The following is a 26191-nucleotide window of genomic DNA, read 5'->3' as shown; positions in this document are numbered from 1 at the left end:
GGAGCATGAGGAGCAGGCTGGACAAGGCTGACCCTCCCTGCTTTGGGCTGCACCTGACACCCTGAAGCCAGGCAATGGGAAAGAAACTGTGTGAATAATCCTAGCGTAGGACCATGCCAGAAAATTGGTGGAGGTGCCTTTGGATCTGAACTAGGGGTCAGAGTCCTGCCCAATAGTCAGACAGGTTTCTGTGGAGGCTTTCTCTAGGAGAGCAGCACAGACCTCTATGGTGACAGTAATCTGCTTCTGAAGGAAGACTGGGCTAGTGGGCCATCAGCTGCTGCTCTTTCAGATGAGACCTAACCTAATGATCACTGACTTAATGATCACTTGGATTGACCGATTGATCACTGGGGTTGAACAAATCTCCCTGCTTTCCAATTCCTACTTCTCCCCCTTTCTGGGCCAGGTAGAAAAGCCCTGCTTTGCTGATGTCCAAGGGAGTCTGGGGTTTGGGGATTTAGAAGTCTACTGTAGTGGTAACTTTCGAGAGCCACTGATATTCAAACTCTAAGGGGCCTTTGGAGGTTATCCAGTTTAACCATCTGCTCCCAGACACAATTTTGTTAGAATTAGATGAATAATTGTATTGCTTAATTAATGGAAAATTCCTTGTGCCCAGGTAATTTAAAGAATACACCAGACTCATGAGAGATGGGTCCCGCATGAGGCACCTGTCTCAGACAGAGGTAGGCACTGTGGAGAGAGAAGATAGGACTTCTAGGCAGTCTGGGGAGGGTGGCAGGTGGGAAGACTCCAGGTAGTTTTCGGAGAGGGGAGCAGAGCTGTAAACAAAGTGAGACATGCGCAGCCCCAAGTATCGGGCTCGTACTTAGGCAGGGGTGTGGCCATGCCTGCAATGATTCCAAGGCAGAGCAAAGTTCCCAGCTCTGGAGTCCAGCAAGCTGCCACAGTGTACCTCTCAGCCTGAGTGGGAAGAGTTGTTTGAGCCTCTTGTAGGTCATAGTGCAATACAGCAAGAATGCCTCCTCTGCCAAGGATGCTTGCTTGGCAGCTAATTGCCCGGGTCTCTGCCACAGGCACTTGCCTTCTTCTGACCTGATCCTCTCCTTAAGTTGCAACCTGATGCCACCCCCAGCCAAGAGAGAAGCAGCAGCCCCCTTGGAGTCAGAGGGTCACCCCTAGAATCTGGAGTGCACCTTTGCTTTTTGTGGCCTACCATCTTGGATCTTCAGTTTAGTGCAACAAATGAGAAATCTGATGAGGGACCTAGGGGTTGAGGAGTCACCATAAGCCAGCCAGCAGGGAGCCTAAGGAGGTTCTGCTTCTTGAAAACCCTGGGGCTCCATCAACTGTCCTGGGAACTCAAGGTCATTCTGGGAAGTCGTGCAGGCCTTGTCATCCTGGAGTCACTGGGGAATAAATAGTACTGGGGCATTTCTCTCTGTGGCTGCAACGCCAATATACCTCACTCCACAGCAGCACTTAGAGGTTCTGGGAGTCCTGGCTCCCAAACCTGGGGCAGGGGCATGGGGCAGGATGGAATGGGAGAATCTAGGATGCAGGGGCTTCGCCCAGCCTGATGGCCCCAAAGAAGGTGGTGTGCTTGCTCATATTGATAGAGATGTCGGCGTGCACCATCTTCACGGCAATTTTCTGCCTGGCCTTGAGGAGGCACACGCCTGCAGTATAGCAAGTGTTGTAGTTGGTCTTTCCTGTCTCAATGCTGCGGGTGCACTGCAGGAAGGGCTTCTCATCCACCACCACCTCGTAGCTGGCAAAGTCAGTGAAGTTGATGTAGTACACCTGGGTGAGAGGCAACGAGAAGGGATTGGGGGAGAGAGGAAAAAGAGGGTGGGCCCTCCCCTGCTGAGCAGATAAAACCTCCTCAGATGAGCTGCCAGTCTACCCTGCGCAGGGTGGGTGGTGCTACCCGAAAATGTGCCCGTTGGTCAACAGGAACAGCAGGGTGACAGGATCACTGTCCTACTCCATGGGCTCAAGGGGTTGAGCAAACCTTTCTTACAGACTGCTTGAGTCCAAGAACTGAGCCTTATTTCCATTTCATTGGCCCCGCTCCCCAGACCTGGCACAAAGCTGTGCTTTGCACACTTTTGGTGCTTAATGGGCGCTCCAGATCCACTACCCTCCGGTTCCCATCCTGAAGACTGTTTAGGAGAGCGCCTAGGAATCTGTGATGCCTGAGGGAGCTCACAGAAATGACTTCCCATTTCTCCAGCTTGTGAACAGAAACTTCCTGAGCTTGCAACACCCGCTCCGGTATTGCACTCCTCTCCCGACTCAGCGCACCTTGGCCCTCCCACTGGCTGGCTGGAGAAGCAGGTCCTGAGCGACAGAGAGCCATCTCATACAAATGAGATAACTGACGCAAATCCTAGTCTCCTAACTTCATTCTCAGGCCAAGGAGGAAGCGTGAACTACGGCCTGCTCTCATGGAGACTTTCTTAGCTCACAAGGGCTATTCCTAATCCTCCCCTGGGTCTAGAGATTTACTTTCCATCCTCCATTACCTTTTGTTGGCACATCCCGCCCTGAGCTTTGATTTTTCACCACTACCAAATGGAATTTAGTTTACAGGATATGGGGGTTATGCCCACATGCTGTACAGGAGTGGGGACCTTCCTTCATCTGACACCTTAAATCACTTCATCAAAATGACTCCCGAGACTCTTTGACTGGAAACTGTATTTAAGTGCCACACTCTCTTGGGCCAGGACCAATCTATGTCAGGACACGTTGTGTGCCTGGCAGGTCTTTGTTAACCCAACTTCTCTGCTGACTTCCTCTTGAGAGCCATATGTTGGCTCCTCAGTCCTGTTTATCTGCCGGCTTCCTGCCTGCCTCCCAGAAACCCTGACCTGCAGGCTTATCTACTCCTTCTAGCTCTGAGGAGAGCCCTGATGCAGGCACACAATGAGGGACGGAAGTGGATGGCCACTGGCAGACCTGTGGGGAGTGGGCCCAGGGCAGGAAAAGGACAAACGTGGAGGGGAGAAAGGTCTGGGAGAATGACATCAAGAAGGAGGCAAGAACAACAGAAAGAGACAAACAAATGGGAGAAAGAGGAAGGGAAGACAGTCAGAAATCTTTTTGCGGTAGAGAGAAGGTCCGCAGGAGCACCGCTCATTGTCATGCCCAAGCTAGCAGTGCTGTGGGGAGGGGTCTCAGCAGCTCTGGGACTTAGTTTCAAAAACTCAGAGCAAGGACAGGGTCCGTCTGTGGAACCAAACAACTCAGAGGGGAAACCAGGGCCTGGGGCCCTACAAGAGGGAGTCAGACAGCAGGGTGTGCGAGGGGTTCTTTTTTACAGTTTTTCAGTCATATTTTGCTAGGGAAAAAATGAAACAGGTTCCCTTGGTCATTCCTCCCGTCAGCTCCCTCCCAGTGTGGAATCCACCACCCCTTTAGCCAGCAAAGCAGGAAGGGAGCCATTGGATGGTCTTGGCTTGCTCCACAGTGCCCCTAGGTGGCCTGCACCAGATCTGCACCCTGGATATAAGAAGAGTTAGGCCTAAGACCGTACTCACTTCTACCTGACTATAGATGAAGTAGGTGCCGTCCACCAGTACCTCCAGCTCCCCGCTGCGGGGATGTAGCTTAAACACCTTGGGGTTCATAGTGATGCGAGACCAGTCATTGAGCACTCCACCTGAAAGATCTCAGTATGAGAGAAGGGCAGTCACTCAGTACATGTCAAGAGAATCTGGGCAACAGAAACAAATAAATAGCAAGCAGTACACTCCCCCATTCCCTGCCAACCCTATCTAGCCCCGGCGACCATAAGTTTCAAGAGCCAAGCTTTAAGAAGAACATTTGGAGGCAGGAGAGGTGTACTGAGGCTTCTAGGCCTGCCTCAGGACCTCCAGATCTGCACACCCATCTTTATCCTTGCATTCTCGACCTTTTCATCAGCAAGGCTCTTTATCTTCTAGCTGGACTCCGAGGTGGTGATGGTGCAAGAGGAGAGTAAGCACAGAACCAGATTTTCTTTGTTGTTATGGTGACTGCACAGGCAAAATCCAGACACTGAGTGGCAGGCTAAGTCTTAGTATTCCATTTCACGTTCCTAGCAATATCACCCAAATTCCTCTCTTGTCTCAGAGGTTCGTGTGTTTTTACCTTCTTAATAGATTCTTTTCTATGACTCCTCCACCACCCACTCCTTTCTGGGAAGCCTCCCGAGGGCACCAGGAAACCACTTAATCAACTGATCCATCTGTCTGGAGCACTAGCTCATGGTAGTTGGGTAGCGGGGTGATAACTCACATTCCAAGGCAGCTAGGGATAGTAACCACTAGTAACCAGCCCCGGAGGTGAGGGAGAACTTCACGATACTCAGGGATAACTTGCCAGGTTGCAGTGGACCAGCTAGGAGGATATGGGAAGGTGCCTAGGAGATGAGGCACCTTTGGCAAAGCATCTTTTCATATCCCTAATTCAGTTGGGGACCCAAGCATGGGAGGATAGAGGAATATTTCTCTTTCCATCCTGCACATAGAAAGATGCCCCTTCCAACCACATGAGGAGGCAACCTAAGCTCACAGGGGCTTTTCTTTCAGCCATTTGTTCTTCACACAAAAATATCATGATTTAAACACCCATCCTTTACCAGTCTCAGAAGGCCTGCCTCTCTGAGTATGAGGGAAAAGGAGGCCATCTGGGTTAGCAGTAGATTCCAGTTCCAGTATGTCTATGGACTTCTCTGTCTCGTAGCCTCTCACCGCTGCCTTCCTCACTTTTGGCGGCCAGTGTAAACTACGACTTGGAATTAGCCCAGAGGGACTGGAAATTGTCTTGCTCTGTTATGATAGCGAGAGCAAAATGAGCGGCTTCTGCCAGAGAATGAGCATTAAGGCCACCACTTAGATACCCAAACAAATCTGGTTCCTGTCTGATCATGTTCTTCCAGATGGATGGTGATTATGGCCACCAAGGACCCTGGTCCCACAGAGCTTGAGCCTCTGCAGGGCTCCTAGGGGATTTTTGTGAGGCTATTAGGCTGGGGTGGTGGTTTGAATAGGAATGACCCCTATAGACTCCTGTGTTTGAATGCTTGGCCCATGCCGAGTGGCACTATTAGGAGATGTAGCCTTGTTGTAGTAGATGTGCCTTGTTGGAGAAAGTGTGTCACTGCGGGGGTGGGCCTTGAGGTCTCATATGCTCAAGCTATGCGCAGTCTCTTTCTGCTGCCTGTGGATCAAGATACAGAATTCTCAGCTCCTTCTCCAGCATCATGTCTGCCTGCACACTGCCATGCTTCTCGCCATGATGATAATGGACTACATCTCTGAAACAGTAAGCTAACCCCAATGAAATGTTTTCCTTCATAAGAGTTGCTGTGGTCATGCATGGTGTCTCTTCACAGCAACAGAAACTCTAAGATAGCTGGGTATTCACGTGGCAGTCAAAGGAGGAGCTGAGTCTGATGATTAGGTGAACTCAGCACAGACAGGTGAGGACTGACTGCATTCTTAGAAGCTGTCCTCATGTAGCAGGTTTCGTAGCCTTTATTTACTGTGTCTGCTCACAACCCCTCCCTTCCATGCCAAGCTCTGTAAGCATCTGGCATCTTGGCTGGCTTGTTGTTTCCCAAGACTCCTGGGGGTTCATGCATTTTAGGCTTTGGGCACCCTGGAGACTGGACATTATTTCAAAGCACTGTTCTTTAATGAATGTTCATGTCTCTTTGGGGGAAGAAAATGAACCTAATCATTCAGTGGAGTGTACACACACACACATCACTGAAGTAGCATAGCACAGTGCCAAGAGTCAGAAAGATGTGGTTTGGAATCTCATCTCCTAACTTAGCTACAAAATATTGTACCAGTTAATTAAGTTCTCTGAGCTTTCGTTTCTGTGTCTGTAAAAGAAAGGAGAATTGCAATACCCACATCATAGGGTGGTTGTGAAGGTTAAATGAAACAAAAGACAAAACATTTGGGAATTGTAGAGTGCCATGCAAACAGAAGGCGGCATGCTTCATTTCGGTATTTCTCGTCTCTCAGGGACTCTGTTTCCTCATCTCATAAGTGAAGGGATAACATGAAATCAGCATTTCTTGGCCCCACTGACATGTTCGCACTTTTGATAGACAGTAGTGTCTCACATTTGTTAGAGACTAATATATCCCCTTCCCTGAGAGAAACACCCTTTCCACCCATTTTCTGTATAGAGCAATAAGATAATCTATTTACTATAGTTCTACATTCCTTAGTTTGCACTTGTGAAAATGCTCATACATATTCCGTGGTGACTCTGACATAACCATCAAGACAACTTGGGTAGATGATGTCCCCAGTCCTATTCAGATCCCACATTAGTGGATTCTAAGTGCAATTTAGAGCCCGAGGATGCAGTTCAATGGTAGTGCACTTGGCTACCATTCACAAGGTCCTGGGTTTGCCCCCTTGCACTGCAGAAGCAAAACTAAACGCAATTTGGGTGCAGCAACTTGTCTTGGTGCAAGCAGTTACTTATGACAGCCAGTAGAGGGCACGATGGAGTAGGAAATGCCCTTCTGTGCCAAGGATACTCAGGGACTTGGGAGGAGCTAGGCTGGCTGATTATTCGGAGGCTGGGAATGAGGGAAGGGAGAAACTCCTTGTAGGGAGAGAGACTACTTTGATTCTTACCATTCTTGACTTGAATTGCCGACCCTTGGCCCTGCAGATGCACCACAGCTGGCTGGGAGGATGAGAAGAAGAGAGTCACTGTGGTGGCTGCTTGCTATGTCATGCAGTCCCGTACTGTTACCTCTGGCTTCTAGATCCCTTTGTGTCCCAGTTCTGATCCCTTTCCTCTGTTTTGAGATATTAGCAGCTGTATTTCTCAGGGAAAAATGGTAGGATCTGAGCCAAATGCGATGCCTCGGAGCCTTATTTCCTCAACTGTAAATGGGAATTAAAAGACTCTCTGTCTGGCCACTCTCACAAGGGCATCTGCAGATCTAATAAGTTGCTGAATATAAAATTGCCCACAAAGCCATCAAGGACTGTACAACTTTGTAGATTTATCATTGTGGCCAAATAACAGTAGTGAGGGTGGTTGCTGGGAGGAGACAAGGCCAGGCTAGGCAGTAGAACTTGCCAAAAGAGACAGATTGGGAGGCTCAAAGACTAGGAAGGAACCTCTCAGGCTATTAAGAGGGAAGCCCAGGCTGGCCGCAGCCTAGAGCTAGTTGGCTGCTTTTCAAGGATATACTCTTAAACTTCTCAGCTCCAGAGTCCAGGCAGTCTGAGTACCCTTCGGGTGTCTGGGGTGGCTTGGAAGCCAGAGGCCTAGGTGTACAGGCAGGTAATTTCCATAGACTACTGAACGTGGCTGTAGTGACCCTCTGTCACTCATGGAGTGAGTACAGTGGTCCAGGGAAGATTGTCTTTCCCTTAGCTAAAGGCACAACCTTGGGACAAAGCTTTTCAATTTAGACCTTGGCAGTGGCTGCCAGGGAAAACCTCGGAACCCCTAGGGTAACGTAACATAAAGCCTCATAGAATTTCATAGGGAGTAGTCTCCAAGGTGACCCCAAGCCTGAGGCCATTCCTCCTCCCCAGAAAGACAGTGATCCCCAGCCAACCTGGTTTTCTCGAGTTCCAGTTTTATCAGCAGCACCTGCAAAATAGGACAGGGCAGTCAGTGCCGGGCTCTTTTCTCCCGCTCACTCTCTCAGTTCTGCAGCCAGGGGCAGAACTGGCATTCCCATAGCCATCCCTGGAGGAATTTGCTTCTCCAGGCCCACAGCTGCAGGAAGTCACAGCACAACGTGGGGCCGTCAATGGGAAAGAATATCCTCTCCTTCCTATTCTTGCCCCATGACCCTTATCTTCAGAGGGTCTACATCCCAGCAGCGAAGTTGGTCTCTAGCCAATACCGACCCAAGGCAAGTCCCAATGTGCACCCACGGAGAACAACAAGAGGCTATTCTATGTCTGTCATTGTGTGTCCCCAAGACAATGGCACTTTTTTTTTAGCCCTTTGTTCTTTTCTTACTGGCTTCACAAGGACCAGTGTCATTTATAAAGATCTTGTTTCTTTACGTGTGTCTCTCTAGGTCATAAACTCTATGAGAACAGGGACCACTTAGCAATATATTTCTTTGTACACAGAAATTGCTCAATTAATATTTGCAGAATGATTGGATTAAAAAAAAACAACTTTATCTCTCGTGGCCATGGTAACACTGCTGAGCCCTGCTTGAATTATAAGGGAAAGAATCCGAGTCCTGCGGCTGAAATTTTAGACCTAGAGAATTCAGCTGCAAGAGTCCATTTCTTCAAAAACCTAAGACACAGGATGGGAGCAGGAGAAGGAACTAACAACTAGCAGAAATTCAGGCGGTCTGCCTCCTGTCAACTCTAATTAGGCAGCCTTGGATCTGCAGCTGTACCTGTTGCGTGCCCTGCTGGGCTCCAGCAAAAAGATGCAAAGGGATGGAATGGCATTTGAATGAGCAGCACAGTATTTAAAGATGGAGTGTGAGGAGTACTTGGCTCAGGGACAGAGTGGTCTTGGTGCCTGTGTTTGCTACGGCTCAGGGACAGAGTGGTCTTGGTGTCTGTGTTAGCTACAGTCACAGCCTGAGTGATTCATAAATTTCTACCCACTTGACTAGAAGTGCCTACTTGTCCACACTAATGGGAAAGGACTCTCAGAGTCCACGGGAAGAAACTGTAACAGGGTTGCCATTTTGTCCAGTCCCCAACATTCCTCCTTACAAACTATTTCCATGCAAACATTATGTGGCACTCCATGTTGAAAATCTCTAAGTACAGGAACTCCAGTGAATGGCCAGGACCTCTTTCTCATACCTCTGTTTTTGGCTCATATGAGTTTATTGGCTCACTATATGGAAGTCTAGAGCCAAAGACAGAATGTGATGGAAGGGTTGGCATGGGGCAAGAACAGATGGCCTGTCTGGCACAGTTTGATCTCAACAAGAGTTAGAGCAGGCCAGGCCCTATCAGAGCTTGTTCAGTTTCTAGCTCTTCACTGTACTACGGATTTCTTACTGTACATCACCACGGTTTGAAGATTACCTGCTTCTGCTCTACAAAAGTGCTGACAAAGTTTCTAAGGGGTGGGAGACAGGAGAACTCACCAGAAGGTCCTTGGAGGCCAGGGGGTCCTTGAGGACCAGGAGGGCCAGGAGGGCCAGGTGGTCCCATAACAGTTGTTCCTGGAATCCCAGGAATTCCTGGAATCCCTGGGGGTCCCTGGGGTCCTGGAGGTCCTGGAGGTCCTGGGGGGCCATTGGGCCCAGGGGGCCCTGCTTTCTTTCCTATAATCACAGGATTCAGTGTTATATTTGGAGTTAGTTACTGTTAACAATGTACTGTCAGAAGTGTACTCTCAGGAGTTCTAGAGACTCCCAGTGACAAGGTCAGCCATCTAGGAGTTTTTGCTGAAGAGCTGGACATGTTTCTACTCCTTCGTCTGACCCACATTTCAGGGAAGATTTGAGGACACAGAAGTAAAGAGCCCTTAAGGAGCCCAGTGCAGTAGGAAAAGGTTATGAGATATTAGAAGTGCCACATTGATGAGAGGGACCAAATGCTAAAACAGGTCAGGCAAACTTCACAAAGGAGGCTTTGATCTGGTCCAACGGCTGAGCACTATTAGGAAACCAGACTTAGAACCGTGATGGCTCTTCTTAGAGTCTGACGAGTGTTGATAAGTGTGGGACTTCATTTCATGACCAGTTGGGTAAACCTGTGCTTAACCAAAGGATAATGGAAGTCTGACCCCATGAACACCATCAGCTCCAGGGAGATTTGCCAGGAGTCAGTTGTGCAGGGGCTGGGGGCGGGACAGGGGCAGCACTGACTGCAAAAGAGGAGGGAGAAGGAGGTTTTGAGATGAAGGTGGAGAGAGCGAGCGAGAGACCGAAGCTATCAAGAGACAACAGAAAAGAAGGAATAGCAGGCAGAGACAGACCTGATGAGGAGGCAGCAGGCTCTGCTTTCTCAGCTGACCTTTCTAAACTCTATTTTTAAGGATCCCTGGGAAAGGAATTTCTGCAGACTCTCTTGGTTCCATGTTCCAGTGTTTATCACCCCTCACCGCTCACTGTTAGGAAGTTCTTTGCTATATTGAACTGAAATCTCTCCTGTGGCCATTTGAACTTTCATTCTATTCTTTGTGTAGCCAGGGAAGAGTAGTTATCACCATATACATGAAACCTCATATTCTCAAAGACATTAGGTTACCTATCAACTTCCATCTTTGTAGGCAAAATAATCTACTTTCCCAGAGATGTCCTTTAGAGGCTGTATCTCCAATGCGTTATCTGGTCTACCAACTCCCCTTCCTTTCCTCCTCACTGTCTTTCCAGAACAAACCCAGCCCTCCCATTTCAGAGTTCAGTCCTTCCACCATTTCTTCTAGGGCGCAGTCATGGGAAGTGACTCATAACTGTTCCTCGGATAAACTTGCTTTTGCTTTTGAGCAGACCCAGCAAACAGCTATAGGTCATTATGCATAGGTTTCTTTCTCTTCTTTCTACGCTCTAAGAATTTCAATGGAAGTCCTAGGATTGGAAATCTCTTACAGTTCCCTCCCCCAAGACAGTTTTTTAGTTTCAAATATAAACTTTTTTACTTTCTGTCTTAGGGTTTCTACTGCTATGATAAAACGCTATAACCAAAAGCAACTTGAGGAGGAAAGGGTTTTTTTTTCTTGTTTTTTGAGTCCTCTGAGGGAAACCAAAGTAATGACTCAAGGCAGGAACCTGGAGGCAGGAACTGAAGCAGGGACCACAGAGGAACACTGCTTACTGGCTTGCTCTGCAGGACTTGTTCAGCCTGCTTTCTTATACAACTCAGAACCACCTGCCCCAGGTGGTTCCACCCACAATGGGATGGGCCTGCCCACACCAATCCTTAATCAAGAGAATGCCTCACAGAGTTGCCTATAGGCAATTTGATGGAGACATTTTTCTCAATTGAGGCTCTGCTTTCCAAATAACTCTAGTTTGTGTGAAGGTGACAAACCAACAAAACCCACAAATCAACAAACAACAACAAAATTAACTACCAGGACACTTTTACTTAAAAAATTTCTGACTGGTTCCAACTCTCAGACATTTTAGTTTGGAAAATTCTGTCATGATTTATCAGGTCCTCCTTTAAGAATAATGCTTCATGTCTAAAAAACCTCAAGTATTCAAGGAAAGGCCTATAAAGAGACCAAGCATCCATGTCTAACCACACGCTCATTTGGAATGGAACAGTGGGTCACTTTGGGACCTCTTCTTCAGAGACAAAAGAGCAGTCCTGAGAATATTCCTTCAAGAGGACCTTAAAGACTTAGAGGGCCGAAGTATGGCATTTGCCCTGAGTTTAGCAGTTAAGATTGATTTGCCCAGTTTCTAGACATATCAAATTTAAGATGCTGAGTATGAAAACTATCTCCCTTTGGATTTGTGTAGCTTCCAAACTAGGCTTATTTGGCACCCAAATTGCAATTCTAGTTAGTGTGGTAGAAAGAACCCAGGATCTGGACTCTGGAGACAAGAATGTAAGCCCCAGCCCTGCCACAGAGTCCCTTTGACCCTTAGTGTCTCCATCTGGGAAACGCGGAGCTTGGCCTCAGTGCTCTCTGCCTCTTTGAGACTGCAATTGCACGAGAAAGACTATTGTCAGTTGGATGTGTGCTGTGCTTCTCCCTCCTTATTTTCTAGTGGAGTAGGCATAGAAGTTGATGCACATTAGGCTGTCCTGGGTTCCAGTATTTCTAGGCCTCGCAGAGATTTTCCAGCTAGAGGGTGTTCTGTGGGTAGCACAAGCTTTAGCTCCAAGAATGTGAGTCCCCTATAATTGCTTAATGTAATTTTAGAAGAATTCCATCCAGAGCCTCCTCCAGTCCAAGAAAATAACTGCTGCAGTATAAACAGAGAGTGATCACTTATGAAAATGTTAGAAGGCATCCGAGAAAAAGGTCCCCACTGGAATCTGCTTCTGCAGCTGGCCCTCTGCTTCTCTGCACTTGGACAAGGAAGCTCTTCATAGTTTCATTCCTATAGAAAGTCAGGGCCAGAGAACAGTATGCAAAAAATTACCTCTGGACCAAGAGATAGAATTCCTTCTTTAGATTCCCTAACTTTGACAGAAACTTCATGATACAAAAGCTTAGAGACGTTTGTACTGAGAAAGTCACCCTGTGTAGTCTTGCATGAAAGAACAATCACATCATTTCAAAGCTAAGGGGCATCAAAGGGGCATTTCCCTAACCTTTCAGCCAAGCCCCAAATGCTGAAAGAACAACGAATGGAAAGCAAGTGAGTAAAGGGAGGCTGGAGCTGGGGGCGGGAAAGAAAGGGTGCCATGGGAAGGGAGAGGGAGAGAGCTGTGGGAGCAGGAGAATTCCATTAAAGGGTGAAAATTAAGTGAACAATTCAATTTACCTCTTCAAGTATGTGCCTGCTCACTGTGTCCAAGGAAATCCATATTAAATGGCTTCTAAATCACTTTTAAACAAAGTGGATGTTTAGGGCTTATGTGAATTTTCTTCCCAATAATGTTTCATACAGTGCTAGGCAATGATGTGAGTTATAATTTCTATCTTGAAGAGATGTGATGAGTTAAGAACCAAATACTGGAAACTCAAATTTTCTTTTTGAAAAGACAGAACATCCTAGCAGCTAACACTTGGGAACGAGCAGAAGGACTCTGTGCTCACTTCAGCTCTCTGGTGTTTACTTTGTTCAGTTCAGGTCATAGAGAGCTGGGCAAATTTGCAGCCTTTTCTTTTCAGCCGGATGACACGACCGGCATGACATGTAGCTAAGGGCGCCTGGAGTGGGAGAGCACTCTAGTGCTCAGAGGCTTGGTACGCTACCCTGCAGTTAGGCTTTTTAGGCACTTGCAAAAAAAAAAAACAAAACTAGAATGCTCCTTAAATCTAAACAGACAAAATCACTTAAAGAGCCTTTTGACATTGAATTATTTTGTTGTATGTGTTTTGCTGCATGTGTGTATGTAGACTACATGCATGCCTGGTGCCCGAGGAGACCAGAAGAAGGCATTATAATGATCCCCTGGAACTGGAATTACAGAAAGTTGTGAGCCATCTTGCAGAAACTGGGAACCACACCCAAGGCCTCTCTAACAGCAATGGGTGCTCTTAACAGCTGAGCTACCTTACAGTCCCGGTAAAGAGTTGTGAGGTCCACAATCCAAGCTACTTGGGAGGCTTAGTCATGCAGATCACTAAGCTTAAGGTCAGCCTGGGCTACAGAGTGAGTTCAAGGCCAGCCTGAACAACTAAGTGAGATCACGTCTCTCTCAAAGAAAGTAAAAGAGGGTTAATGATGTAGTCCAATAATAGGGCATCTGACCAGCACACCTAAAGCCTTGGCTTACACATTTCTAGTATTATACAGACAGGGAGAAAAAGAAGAATTTTTCTCTCTCTCTCTCTCTCTTTTTTTTTTTTTTTTTGGTTTTTCGAGACAGGGTTTCTCTGTGGCTTTGGAGCCTGTCCTGGAACTAGCTCTTGTAGACCAGGCTGGTCTCGAACTCACAGAGATCCGCCTGCCTCTGCCTCCCGAGTGCTGGGATTAAAGGCGTGCGCCACCACCGCCCGGCCAAGAAGAATTTTTTTTAAGGGGAAACTCACTAGTTTTACATTATCCCCGTCTTGCTTTCATGTCAGAACCCAGAAACAAAAAGGTGCATAAACCGATTTCACAGTTGGTTCTTTTAGTGCAAAGGAGTGGTTTTATTTGCCTAATCCCTAGAGCCTGATTTCTCTTCGGATTCTCTTTTTCAGGCAGGCAAGCAAGCACTCCATGTACCCCTGGCGAGTTCCCTGTTAGGTGCAATGTTAGGTGCGATGGACTTAGGAAACCAAGGACAGCACAGTGAATCACTCCGACCAGCGTCTATCTACTTTATAAACATGAAAGGAACACAGTGACACAGCAGCATAGGATTTTTCTCTTTTTCTTCATTACAGAGAAAATGATATTGAATTCTCAAAGCAAGAGGTATCATCTTTGATCATATGGGAAATTGAATAAAAACAGCTTTTAGGCTAAGAACCAAAGTATTGATACCTTTCCTTAGGTAGAGTTTCTTTTCTCTATACGTGGCCCTAGGTCTTCATTCGTGCCTGATAACTGAGCTGACAGAGGGGGGAGAAAGGTAAAAAAAAAGAAAGCAGTGGGCAGAGCAAGAAAGGAAATCAATATGAACTGGAAACAAAGATGCAAAAAGGAGCAAGAAGGAAGAACCAAAAAATAAGGGCTTGGAATAGAGTGCAGTGGTAGAGCTTTTGCCTCATGTTCTTAAGGCAAAGGCCCTAGGTTTGACCCCCAATGAAAGGGAAAGGGGAGGACACAGGGACAAGCCATCATCATCATCATCATCATCATCATCATCATCATCATCGTCATCATCCAACAAAGATAATTTGCATGTGTTGCTAGAGTCAATTCTATCTTCCATGACTTGTTACTGAAAAACTAATTCTTGCTCTTTATAAAGTGCAACACTCAAATAAATGATTGAATAAAGCAATAGATAACTAACGTTTAAAGAAATTAATGCAGAATCCTATCTCATTCACTTCTAATTAAAAAGACACAACAATGTAATAAAATCAGGAGCTCAACTTACCCTTTTTCTTGTTTTTAACAGGACCTATTAGAAATAGAAGATGGAAGATTAAGTTAGTAGAAATTTAAAAAATGGTTATTCTCTAGAAAGTCACTAAGGGGGACCCTCAAGGCACTACAAATTTAAGGGACCCTCATAGCCATGCACCAGGTTTTAGACAGGGTATCTATTGCCCAACTATCAAGCTTCTCCCATATGTTTGTTGGCTGTTGAGACCACAAAAAATACATGGAGGATTCCTCCCTTAAGACGAACAACTTCCCACTTTAGTTGGGAGCAAGAGAAAGGTTATTCCTTCGTAGAGATGAAATGCCCAGAAACGCACAACTCAACAACCTAAGGACGGCATTCCACAAGCTCTGCGAGTCCTGAGGTTGCAGAGTCACGCATTCGGGGAAGCCGTGATGTGACGTTTCGGATGAGGATACTAGGAGGGAAGAAGTGGTGTTCTTATGGATGGAGCAGAGCAGCAGCAGCTTACCTTCCAGTTACTTCTTTGTTGTGATTGAATTGGTTAGTTATTAGAACAGAGCAACAGCAATACATTCGTGTGGGGGCCACACACACTCCACAGCAATTTACTATAACTTAATAGGTTCTTTAAAGGGAATGCCAGCAGTTTCATTGGTAGTGGAATCTGAAGTGTCTTCTCATGTATTGCTTTTAAGGAAAGCAGTTTTAATCACTAGAGAGAACTAAAAAAACCAAAGCCATTTCTAATTTAGTTAGGTGATGTTAGGTGACAACCACTACCTAGAAAGATATAGTTTAGGTCTCAGTCACTTTTATTCATAGGGATTCAGGTTTTTTTTTTTTTCTTCAGATAAATCTACCTTTTTTCAGACACAGATATTTAAGCTCTTTTCCAAACTGCCACAGACCAATACTGTGCAGCGCTAGCCTGCCATCGGTGTCCTTAGGAGCATTTCTATATTCTACAGTTTACGGATCACACTTCTGTGTATTATCTAGCTTGATTCTTGTAACAAGTCTAGAATGATCTCCACCTATGAGATCAGGTTTCACAGGAAGCTAATGGAGTCTCTGACCTCTTTCTAACTGGATTTCCAGTGTGGCCTCAGAGCTGCGTATGTCCCTTAAAAAACCCAAAGTGTTTAGATTGCTCTCACAAAGAAACGTATGGCAGCAGGAACCATGCGAACTATGCAGAAGATGTTTCAGGTTTGGTGGAGCAGCTGAGGATCATGAATTTCTCTTTTCTTATCCTTCTTTTCCTCACGTCTTCTCCTCCTAGCCCTTTGTCATCTTTGTGTTTTGGATTTATGAGCTAGGGTTTAAATGTGTAGTCTAGGTTGGTCTTTAACTGCAATCTGCCTGCTTCACTCTCCTGAGTGCTGGGACACAGGCAGGAGCTATCCCTGGTTCTTTTATGTTGTTTTTCAAACTACTATTAAGCATTCCTGAGAATGCGCATAGAGGTTCTGACAGGGAAGCAAGGCTATGACTGAGTAAGGGACAACAACTTAACCTGAGAAGGGCCTTGTTCTTGAATAAGAAAGCTGTTTAAGGAAGGATTTACCCAGAAGGGCTCAGCCCCAACCAGTTAGCCACCCCAGTGGCCAGTCAACCACCCCGGTAGCCAGTCAGCCACCCCAGCCTCATAGGCAAGAGCAATGGGATGACAGCTGCCACAGCTGCCCTGCCCTCATAGCCAAGGTGGCCTAAGCCCTGGCCACTTCAGCTAGTTGAGGGGTAGTGCTATTGCACCAGATTCTGAGGCAATCAGGCCAGCTGGTCTTTTCTGGGTATCGCTATGAAGGTGGCACGGTAAACAGTGCCAGAACACCGTCATCATAGAGTTTACAAGTTGGATAGGAAACTACTAAGTAAGGGGGAGCTCAGGAGTCCTGCTGGCTAGTTGAGCTGAGGGCTAAAAGTTCTAGGGAAGAAGTTTTTCTTATGCGTACAAGTGCTAAAAGAAAGGGGTACATGTTGCATTTGTTTGTTTGTTTTTGGACAGAGGGTCTTTCTATGCAGCCCTGTCTAGCCTGAAATTCACTTGTGTCCCAGACTGTCCTTGAATGCAGAACTCGGAGCGGCCTTCTTGTTTGGACTTAGAGTATTTCCACACTACATCTGACTTGGGAAAGGGAATTAAAAAATTATTTCTACTATAAATCTGGCCAAGAATCTCTGATTGGGGAGCTGGCAGGCTCCAGGGGTGGATCTACTACTACCATTTATTTTGCTAAAGGGACATAGAATCACACTGCTCTCTAAATTGCTCTTTACGCAGAGATTAGTAGTGCAGTTTCCAGACCTCACCAGAGAGGTATGTAGTGGATGGTGGTTCATGCAGAAACTCATAAGTGGTCAAAGCGCAGAGAGTAAGTGTTAGTGGAATTCTCGGCCAGAAAGTATTGTGATGGTCAGTTTTATGTCAACTTGTTCTAAGCTGTAGTCATCTGAGAGGAGGGAGTCTCAATTGACAAAATGCCTCCATAAGTCTGGGCTGAAAGCAAGCCTGTAGGGCATTTTCTTAATTAGTGATTAATGGTGGAAGGCCCAGACCATATGGATGATGCCATCCCTGGGCTTGTGGTCCTGGGTTCTATAAGAAAGCAGGCCGAGCAAGCCATGAGCAGCAAGCCAGTAAGCAGCACATACCCCCACCCCGTGGCCTCTGTATCAGCTCCTGCCTCCTGTCCTTTCTTTGATAATGAACTGTGATGTGGGAGTGTAAGCCAAATAAACCCTTTCCTTTCCATCTTGCTTTTGGTTCTGGTGTTTCATCACAGCAACAATAACCCAAACTAAGACGGCTACCTAACCTATTTCCTGCAGCCCATAACCCTCAGTGTCTGTCATGGAAGAGGTGCGTGTCTTTTGGACATGACACGGTAGCTGTACCTATGAACTCAGCAGCTGGGGCTGCCCATGCAACACTTGGAGAATATCAAACCAGTAAAGAAGGCAGCATGGATGTATAGGGGCAGTCAGTTTTCTTTAAGGACATGACCCCTGGTCTACTTTGTTCCAGTGGATGGTCCCACACCCATAAGTATATGGGCAAGTGCAAATTAGACTCAGTGGATTAGCCAAGACATGTAAACAACCTAGGTGTCCATCAGCTGATGAATGGAGAACGAAAATGTGGTACATTTATACAAGGTACTATTCAGCTGTTAAAGAAAATGAAGCGATGAAATTTACAAGTAAACGGACATTCTGAGTGAGGTAACTCAGATCTAGAGCAGCAACTGTCATGTGTTTTCTTCTCATTTATGGATGTTAGTTGTTGTTGTTACTGTTTTTATTTTTTCCTTTTGTTTTCGAGACAGAATCTCTCTATGTAACCTTGGTTGGTCTGGAACTTGCTATGAAGACCTGCTTAACCTTGAACTCACAGAGAGCTACCTGCCTTTGCCTCCCAAGTGGTAGGATTAAAGGTGTGTGCCCCTACAATGGATATTAGTTTTGGATCTTCAGATATGTGTGTTTCATTTGGAATATCCATAAAGGTTAGGGAATTAGGGGCCATGAGAGTGGGGTTTTCAAGGGAGGGGGATAGAATAACGTGGTATAATGGGGTAAAGGTGCATAATGGGAGTATGGGATAATAATGGGAATAAGGGAGTATGGGAAAATGTAATTAACACTAAAGACCCTTTCAAAGAGTCATATGGAAACTTACTATAGTAGAAAGTTCCTAAAATATTCATTCATACGTACATGCACACACACACACACACACACACACACACATACATACATACATACATACATAGTTTAGAGTTATGCTATTACATGGCAAAATAACCCTACTAGATTCCATAGGCTAACAAATAAAAAGTTCAGTGTCAAGAATGAGTTACCTCTTCTGGAGTTGTTGGCTAGTGAGATCCTTTAGACACTCCACCCCTGAACATTACAGACTCTAGGCTACCTTTCAGAACTTTATAAGACCATTTTGCTGAAGGAACCACATATTTGAGTCATAGAACTTGTAGAAATCAAGCTAATACCTGGAAACTTCATGCCTACTGGTTAGCTTTTATATCTAGAAGGTGTGATGCATGCCATTACCAGAAAAGTAATCCTCAATCTTACTCCAGCTGTCAACACTGAGAGTTACAACCAGCCTGGCAAGACATGTCCATTTGGTACAATTATGGTATGAATGTCATGAGAGTAACCAATCACTTGCTGATTGAACTTAAGACCCAAGATGAAACCTATATCCGGCACCATTATCCAGACCAAGAAATTGTGCCTAAAGAGGTCACAGGCCCCAGAGAAGAGCCTACTACTATTATTCTGCTAAGTGGGCATAAGTATTAAACTGACTCTGTCTTGCAGTTTATACCCATAGATTAATGCTTCTCTCAACCCTCATCAGAGAAGTTTCTTTTTGTAGTAGATAGTAATTAACACAGAGGCCAGACTGCTCAATGTTGAATGTGAATGAGTCCTGCAGAGTGTTCAACCCTAAATGAGAATCACACTGCTGATCCCAAGACTCAGGGATCATTGTGGAAGAAGAGGGGAAAAAAGACTTTAAGGGCCAGACATAGTGGGTAAATACAAGGAAGCTGTTTTCTGGAGACAGCAGGGGAAATTGCACATATGAGATCCCAGCAGTTGGGATAGCATGCACAAGGACCCCCCAGAAGCTCAATTCCAGATAAAATCCCAACAGGAATGGAAGCTGTATATGAAGTCATATCCCTAGCTAGGGTAGTTGTTGGCAACTGACAGCTGCACGGGAGGAGTGGGAGTCAGTTTTTCTTTAAGGGTGTGGCACCTGCTGCCTGACCATTGCTCCAGTGGAAAGCCCATACATCAAGAGTATTTGTACCATCACAAAATTGTACTTTGATGCGTAAAAAAGACCACAGAATTGGTTGGGTAGAGAAAGAGGGTGGCTCTGGACAGGAGTTGGGAGGAATATTAACAAACACATTGTACAAAATTCTCAAAGAACTAACAAAAGTAAATAAAAATATAGTAGAAATGAACAAAGGAGCGGACAGGAAGCTGCAAAGGGTTGGGCTGAGTTTAAGGGAAGAAGTGGGAGGTAACAGGATCAAAGTACATTGCACACATGCCTGCATGAAATTCTCAAAGAAATTAATAAAAATATTAAAATGAAAATATCGTAAAATTAAAAACGTTTTCAATTTTTATAGCAGATATTCTTGTTACATGTAAAACACACATAAAAAAGGATTCAGCGATAAGACCCCAGTAATACCACTTTGGGGTATATATCAAAGGATGCTCAATCATGCCACAAGAACATGTGCTCAACTATGCTCATAGCAGCACTGTTGTCATAGCCAGAACCTGGAAACAACCTAAATGCCCCTCACCGAAGAATGGATAAGGAAAAATGTGGTACATTTACACAATGGACGTACTACACAGCAGAAAAAAATAACGACACCTTGAATTTTGCAGGAAAATGGACGAAGCTATAAAGCACCATTTTGAGTGACGGTAACCCAGACCCGGAAGGCAAATTAATCACATGTACTCACTCAAGTGGTTTTAAAACGATACAGCAAAGAAAAATCAGCCTACAAATCTAAAATCCCAGAAAACTTAGTCAACAGTGAGGAACCCTAAGGAGACTCTACATAGATCTAATCTACATGGGAAGTAGAGAAAAGACAAATCTCCTGAGTAAATTGGGAGCATGGGAACCTTGGGGGAGGGTGAAGGAGAGGAGAGCAGAGAAAAATGTAGAGCTCAATAAAAATCAATAAAATAAAAATAAAAATAGAAATAAAAAAGGATAGAAGACAAAAGACTAAAGAAAGGATCTGAGAATATAATGTGCCCATTAATAAGCATGTTTTACTTTTTATGCTTATTTAGAAAGCTTGTAGGCATATTAATATAAATTTTTTATTAATGTGATGCATGATTAAAATATTGTTTGTTGTTTCTCTTTGTATGAAAAAGTATTTGCCTGTTTTGCAGTGCTGTCGATCAAAAACCAAGGGACTTGAACACATCTAGCAACATCTTCAATTTTTCTTTTTCTATCTAAATAATTGTATTTCTATATTATGTTTTGTAATATTTTTTTTCAAATTTACTTTCAACTGATTTTTAGTTATTAGCATATGTTAATTCGACCACAGCGCTGTCACTTCACCGTTTCTCTTCTGCAATGATATAATTTATCACATTCACCACTTTCAGTACCCTGTGTCTTGTCCCCTGTCACTCTCCTAGTTACACTGTTTTCAATATTGAAGCATTTAATCATCATCTTTGATGGGCATTTATGTTGTTTTGAGTTTTAATATAATTAAAATTATAATAAATATAATGTATTATAAAAAGGGTCTCCTCAAAACTCCTTTCTTTTACTTCTTTTCTGGTCACAGAAGGGCTCCACATAGAACTTCTTAGTAAGCAAGTTGTCATATCCCTTGGGAGGACACAAAAGTATAGACGAGATTGTATTAGATTATATCACATTTCCCAAAGCACTATGAGTACATCATCTCAACAATATAAGATTCCTTTTTGTTTTTAACATCACTTCGTTATGGCCAATAAATCATCTTATGAATTCCAACATGAGCCTCTAAGCCCAGCCCCTATAACTGTCACATCCATTCTTCTCGTCAAGGGCATGCTAGGGAGCTAGACCTGTCTCGTACTGGAAAGCACAAGTAGGAGAGACCAAATCAATGCTCCTTCTCAATCTGTTTTCTTAATATGCTTCAGAAACTTATTCTTTACCTAACTGGAAGTATGTACCAGCTGGTCACGATATGGGTTTCAACGATAAGAAACCAATGTTTCTATATCCTTCAAATCCCCCCTATTTGTAATGGTCATACTTTCTAGATGCAAAACCCCGCAGATATATCAGAGTGGGGCAGATAGCTGTGAAGTAGTTTGGACTGCTTTGATAAGAGTTCAAGTTGAGACAAGACAGGCTTTGATCAACACGCACACACAATCTGCTTTTCGGCCACTAGGAAAAGAATGCCTTATGACAGAATGCAGGGTTAGACATGGCCCAGTGGAGATTCTAGTTCTAAACCAACACAGAATGATCATAAAGAAGTGAGTTTCTTTCTGATTCCTCATCTGCTTACCAGGGAACACTTACATACTTCATCTTTATTGAGACCAGGATCAACAAAGTAAAACAAACACACTAGAAAATCTTGTTCCCATGAAATTCTTCTTAAACACGGAGAAATAGACTCTCTACACAACATTGAGGACCTTTTTGTCAGTAGATATACCTTGGAACAAATGTTAAGAGAGAAGGAATATTTTGACACATGGTCAGAAATTTTGGATCTACATAAAGAAGGGAAGTGAGTTAGAGAAGAGATAAAGGAAGATAAAGAAATGGAGATCTAAAGAACGTACAAGACAAATAGGCATGCTAATATGAAAGGGGAAATCTCATAGGCCTTCACCCAGACAAAAAAAAAAAAAAAACAAACAGGCAACTAACAACTGTGGAGGGGGGGAGAAAGTTCCTTCCCAGGGATGAGCTCCCTTAATTGGTTAGCCAAGACCAAGTAGTGGTTCAGCCCAGAAGTCATATACACACATGCAAACACTAAATGGACTCAATAGCTTGCACTGACTTATTTAAGTATTATATATGTAACAAAGAAAAGGCCATGATTTGGAAGGAATCAAGGTAAGGAGGAACAGGGAGGGAAGCATGGACGAAAGGGAAGGAGGGGGAAATTATACAGTTAAATTCTATTTTTAAAACTAAAAATAATAAATTTCAGGAAGTAATATGCCATTTAAAAACACTTTATCTTTTATTCTTAATTTAGTAGATAACGTTTTGTTCAAAATAATAATAGGAAATATATATTCCATAGTTATGGTTTATGGATTCATGAAGCAAGCGATAGCCAGGGCTGTCCATGTGACAGTGGATATCGAACTATCCACCAGGGCACAGTGGGCTCATCAGCAGCTCACAGCTGGAGACAGGACTCCCTTCCCTAACCTCTGTAAATAGCCAATAGCTTTCCAGGGGCCAGTGAGCCATACACACTTCTCTCCCTCATGACGGATTGCTGACAGACTCTGTTTGTGCAGGTCCAGTGCAGACAACTGTAGCTGCTCTGAGCTCATAACTGTAATAACTGGATCATGCCCAGAAGGGAGCATTTTACAAACCTTCTCCCTATCATCTGGTTCTTAGATTCTTTCTACACCTCAGTCATGATGTTCCCCGAGCCTTAGAGGCGGTGGTATTGTTTAGCCCTGAGTACTCAACAGTTACTTATTCTCAGCTATGAGTCGTCTCTCACTGCTATTTCTATAAAAAGAAGTTTCCCTAAGGCTGAGGAATACCCTGTGTATATGGGTATAAATATAAATACAAATATTTAGAAAGTGTTTGCTGCCATGTTCCATTTAGCAAAACAATATTAGAAAACTCCAAGAGTCTTTGTTTAAACAAGGTTTATAGCATCAGGCATGAGTTCTTCTGTGGAGCAGGTCTCAAATATATCACAGAGTGCTTTAGCTGCCCCTCATAAGACTCATCACTGTTGCCCCAATGGACAGTCTTGGCAGGTAACTGGTATGATAGGACACAAGATCTGCATCTAGGTGGAAAGTGTTGATGAGTTTTGTATTGGCGAGTTTCTCTGCCCTAGCATCCTACACTGCATCTTCTGGCACAATATATGCTAGCCAATAGGGAGGAGTTTCCAGTTAAGTTCCCGCTTCATTGTTTATGTCATATAACCAAGGTATGTGATGTCTTCAGCTACAGAGTCTTCCTGTCTCGTTTCTGTTGGGAAACAAGAACGATGGCAAATAGTCTGTGTTGCTTTCGAGGGCTGTGAGAACTTCTTGATCATTAACTCACAGGGAGCTGTTAATAAATCTTCCATCCTTAGTTTTGCTAACGCGTCGTCTCTATCTCCTCCTGTCCTTTGTCGGCTCCTTCCCATTAAAACACCACCACCCTACTAGTCTTTCGCCCTGTGCTTTCATTGACGAGTTCTACTGTTTTTCCCATTCAGGCCTCTTTCCCAACCCTGGCCCTTATATAACCCCCGTTTCCCTGTAGATATTTTAAGTTAAACACAAAACTCTAAAATTCTGAAATATGCTCTACATATGGGACGGGACACATGCAGGATTTATCTTTCTAGGTCTTTTCCTTCAGTATATTTTTCCAGTTCCATCAATTTTCCTAAAATATTCATAATTTCATTTTTTTAGTATTGAATAGAAATTCCATTGTGAAACTGTATCATAATTTTCATTACGCCTTTATCAGTTGATGGGACATAAGTCTTATTTGGGGTTTCTATTGCTATAATAGAACACTACAATCAAAAGAAGCTTGGGGAGGAAAGGGTTTATTTCAATTTACAACCTAAGGTCACACCAGTTCATCCCTTAGGGAAGTCAGGGCAGGAACTCAAGGTAGGAACCTGGAGGCAGGAACTGAAGCAGAAGCCATAGAGAATGCTTACTGGCTTGGTGTTCATGGCTTGATAGTCTGCTTTCTTATACAACTCAGGACAATTTGCTCAGGAGTAGCACCACCCTGCCATAGAATGGGCCCACCCAATCTAGTTGGGTGCATTTTCTCATTTGAGGTGTCCTTTCCCCAAGTAGCTCTCACTTGTGTCAAGCCAAAAAAAGCAGCCAGCACAAGGCTGAGGCTGATTTGTTTTTCTAGCTATTGTGAAGAACTCATGAATGAACATAGATAGATGTGCAGGTATTGATGTCACACAATCCTTTGGGAATACACCCAAGAATAGTATAGCTGGGTCATGCGGCAGATCCATTTTTAGCTTTCTGAAGAGAATGCACACTGATTTCCACGGCGACTGTACATGTTCACACCCCAACAGCAGTCTTCCCCACATCGCTACCAGCACTTGTTGTCACTTGTTTGCTTCTTAAAGACACTCTGACTGGGGTGAGATGGACTCTCAAACTGGGTTTTAGCTTACATTTATTTACCTGATGGCTAGAGATGCTGAACACCTTTAAATGTGCTTATTAGCCATATTTTATTTCCTCTTTTGAGAACTCTCTATTCAGTTTCATAGTCCATAGATTGTGTTGTTTTCTTAACGTTTAAGTGTTTTGAGTTCTTTGTATCTTCTATAAATTAATCTTCTGTCAGGTTTATAGCTGGCAAAAGTCCCCCCCGTCCCCCATTCTCTGGGTTGCCTCTTAGCTCAATTAACCATTTCTGTGGCAATAAAAAGCTTTTTAATTTAATAAGGTCCCATTTGTTAGTTGTTACCCCTATTTTCTGAGCAACCAGTGCCTTATTCAGAAAGCTTGTATCTGTGCTTATGTCTTGTTGTGTACTCCCTATGAGTTCAATTCCAGAGTTTCCAGTGTTACATTGAAATCCTAAATCCATTTGGATTTCTCTCTCTCTCTCTCTCTCTCTCTCTCTCTCTCTCTCTCTCTCTCTCTCTCTCTCTCTCTCTCTCTCTCTCTCCTCTCTCTCATGTGTGTGTGTGTGTGTGTGGTGCAGGGGTGTGAGATACAGTCCTTATCCCTGTTATACAAATGTTTTTACTTCCATGGATTCTTAATCCAAAGTCTTTGCTTCTTTGAAACTTCACAAGTCAGACTTCCATCACCTGCATTTCTCCTAATAGTATCTTTCAAATTCCCAGGACAGTTTCATTAAACTCTGCGCTTTCAATGGTTATTCTAGCCTAAAGCTCCAAATTCTCCTCCTTCCTCCCACAAAGTACTCCAAGGCATCTAAGCCACATGGTGAGGTCCATCATGGCAAGAGCCTGCTCTCTGGCACCAACTACTATTCTAGTTTGTTTCTCTGTTGCTGTGTTAAAACATTGACCAAAAATAGCTTGAGGAGAAAAGGGTTTATTTGGCTTACACCTCCCAATCACAGTCCATCACTGAGAGAATTCAAGAAGGAGAAGAGGCAGGAACCATGTTTACAGGCTTGTGGGATACTCTCTTTCCAGGTGACTCCAGCTTGTGTCAAAGTTGACAAAAACTAACCCCTAGTACACATGCCAATGTTAACTCAAAAAAAACAAATGAACTAGCTATGCATTTTTTAAAATAAATTTTCTAGCTCTAGACATTTTATTACAATAACAGAAAATGGAAATGAGACAACCAGGAAGTTTTATTCCTTATATGTAAGGCTAGATTAACTTAGAAATTAGTCCAATTCAATCTATCTTATATCAGTAAGCTAAAGAGGAAAACCAGTAATATCATAGATGTAGGAAATATCTTAACTAAAATTCGGCAGCTAAGAAGCTTTTGTAAAGCAAAGGACATAGCCAACAAGGCAATATAGCAGCCTACAGAATGGGAAAAGACCTTTACCAACCCTACTTTGGATAGAGGGCTGATCTCCAAAATGTACAAAGAACTCAAGAAACTGGCCATCAAAAGAACAATCCAATAAAAGATGGGGTTACAGACCTAAACAGAGAAACTCTCAGAGAGGAATCTAAAATGGCTGAAAGACACTTAAGGAAATGCTCAACATCCTTATCCATCAGAGAAATGCAAATCAAAACAACTCTGAGATTCCATCTTACACCTGTAAGAATGGCCAAGATCAAAAACATTGGTGACAACTTATACTGTCATTGCTG

General features: G+C 44.1%; 1 protein-coding gene across 3 annotated transcripts in view; it reads right to left on the bottom strand.

The window, feature by feature from the left end:
- Nucleotides 1–363: 363 nt before the first annotated feature.
- Eda (ectodysplasin A) overlaps nucleotides 364–26191 on the bottom strand; it is a 363231-nt gene continuing 337403 nt past the window's right edge. Inside the window, exons 3-8 of one of the 3 annotated variants that reach the window (XM_038316536.1) lie at nucleotides 14595–14618; nucleotides 9077–9256; nucleotides 7556–7590; nucleotides 6615–6666; nucleotides 3510–3640; nucleotides 364–1767 (exon numbers count right to left, since the gene is read on the bottom strand). In XM_038316536.1, the coding sequence (XP_038172464.1) occupies nucleotides 1516–1767; nucleotides 3510–3640; nucleotides 6615–6666; nucleotides 7556–7590; nucleotides 9077–9256; nucleotides 14595–14618 (674 nt within the window). In that variant the 3' untranslated portion in view covers nucleotides 364–1515. The remainder of the gene's footprint in view (nucleotides 1768–3509; nucleotides 3641–6614; nucleotides 6667–7555; nucleotides 7591–9076; nucleotides 9257–14594; nucleotides 14619–26191) is intronic. The other 2 variants (XM_038316537.1, XM_038316538.1) reach the window with 2 other exon arrangements.

The sequence above is a fragment of the Arvicola amphibius genome, chromosome X (assembly GCF_903992535.2).
Source record: "Arvicola amphibius chromosome X, mArvAmp1.2, whole genome shotgun sequence".
Lineage (NCBI taxonomy): Eukaryota > Metazoa > Chordata > Mammalia > Rodentia > Cricetidae > Arvicola > Arvicola amphibius.
Note: the sequence above shows the minus strand (reverse complement) of the source record. Positions and strands in the feature narration are given on the sequence as shown.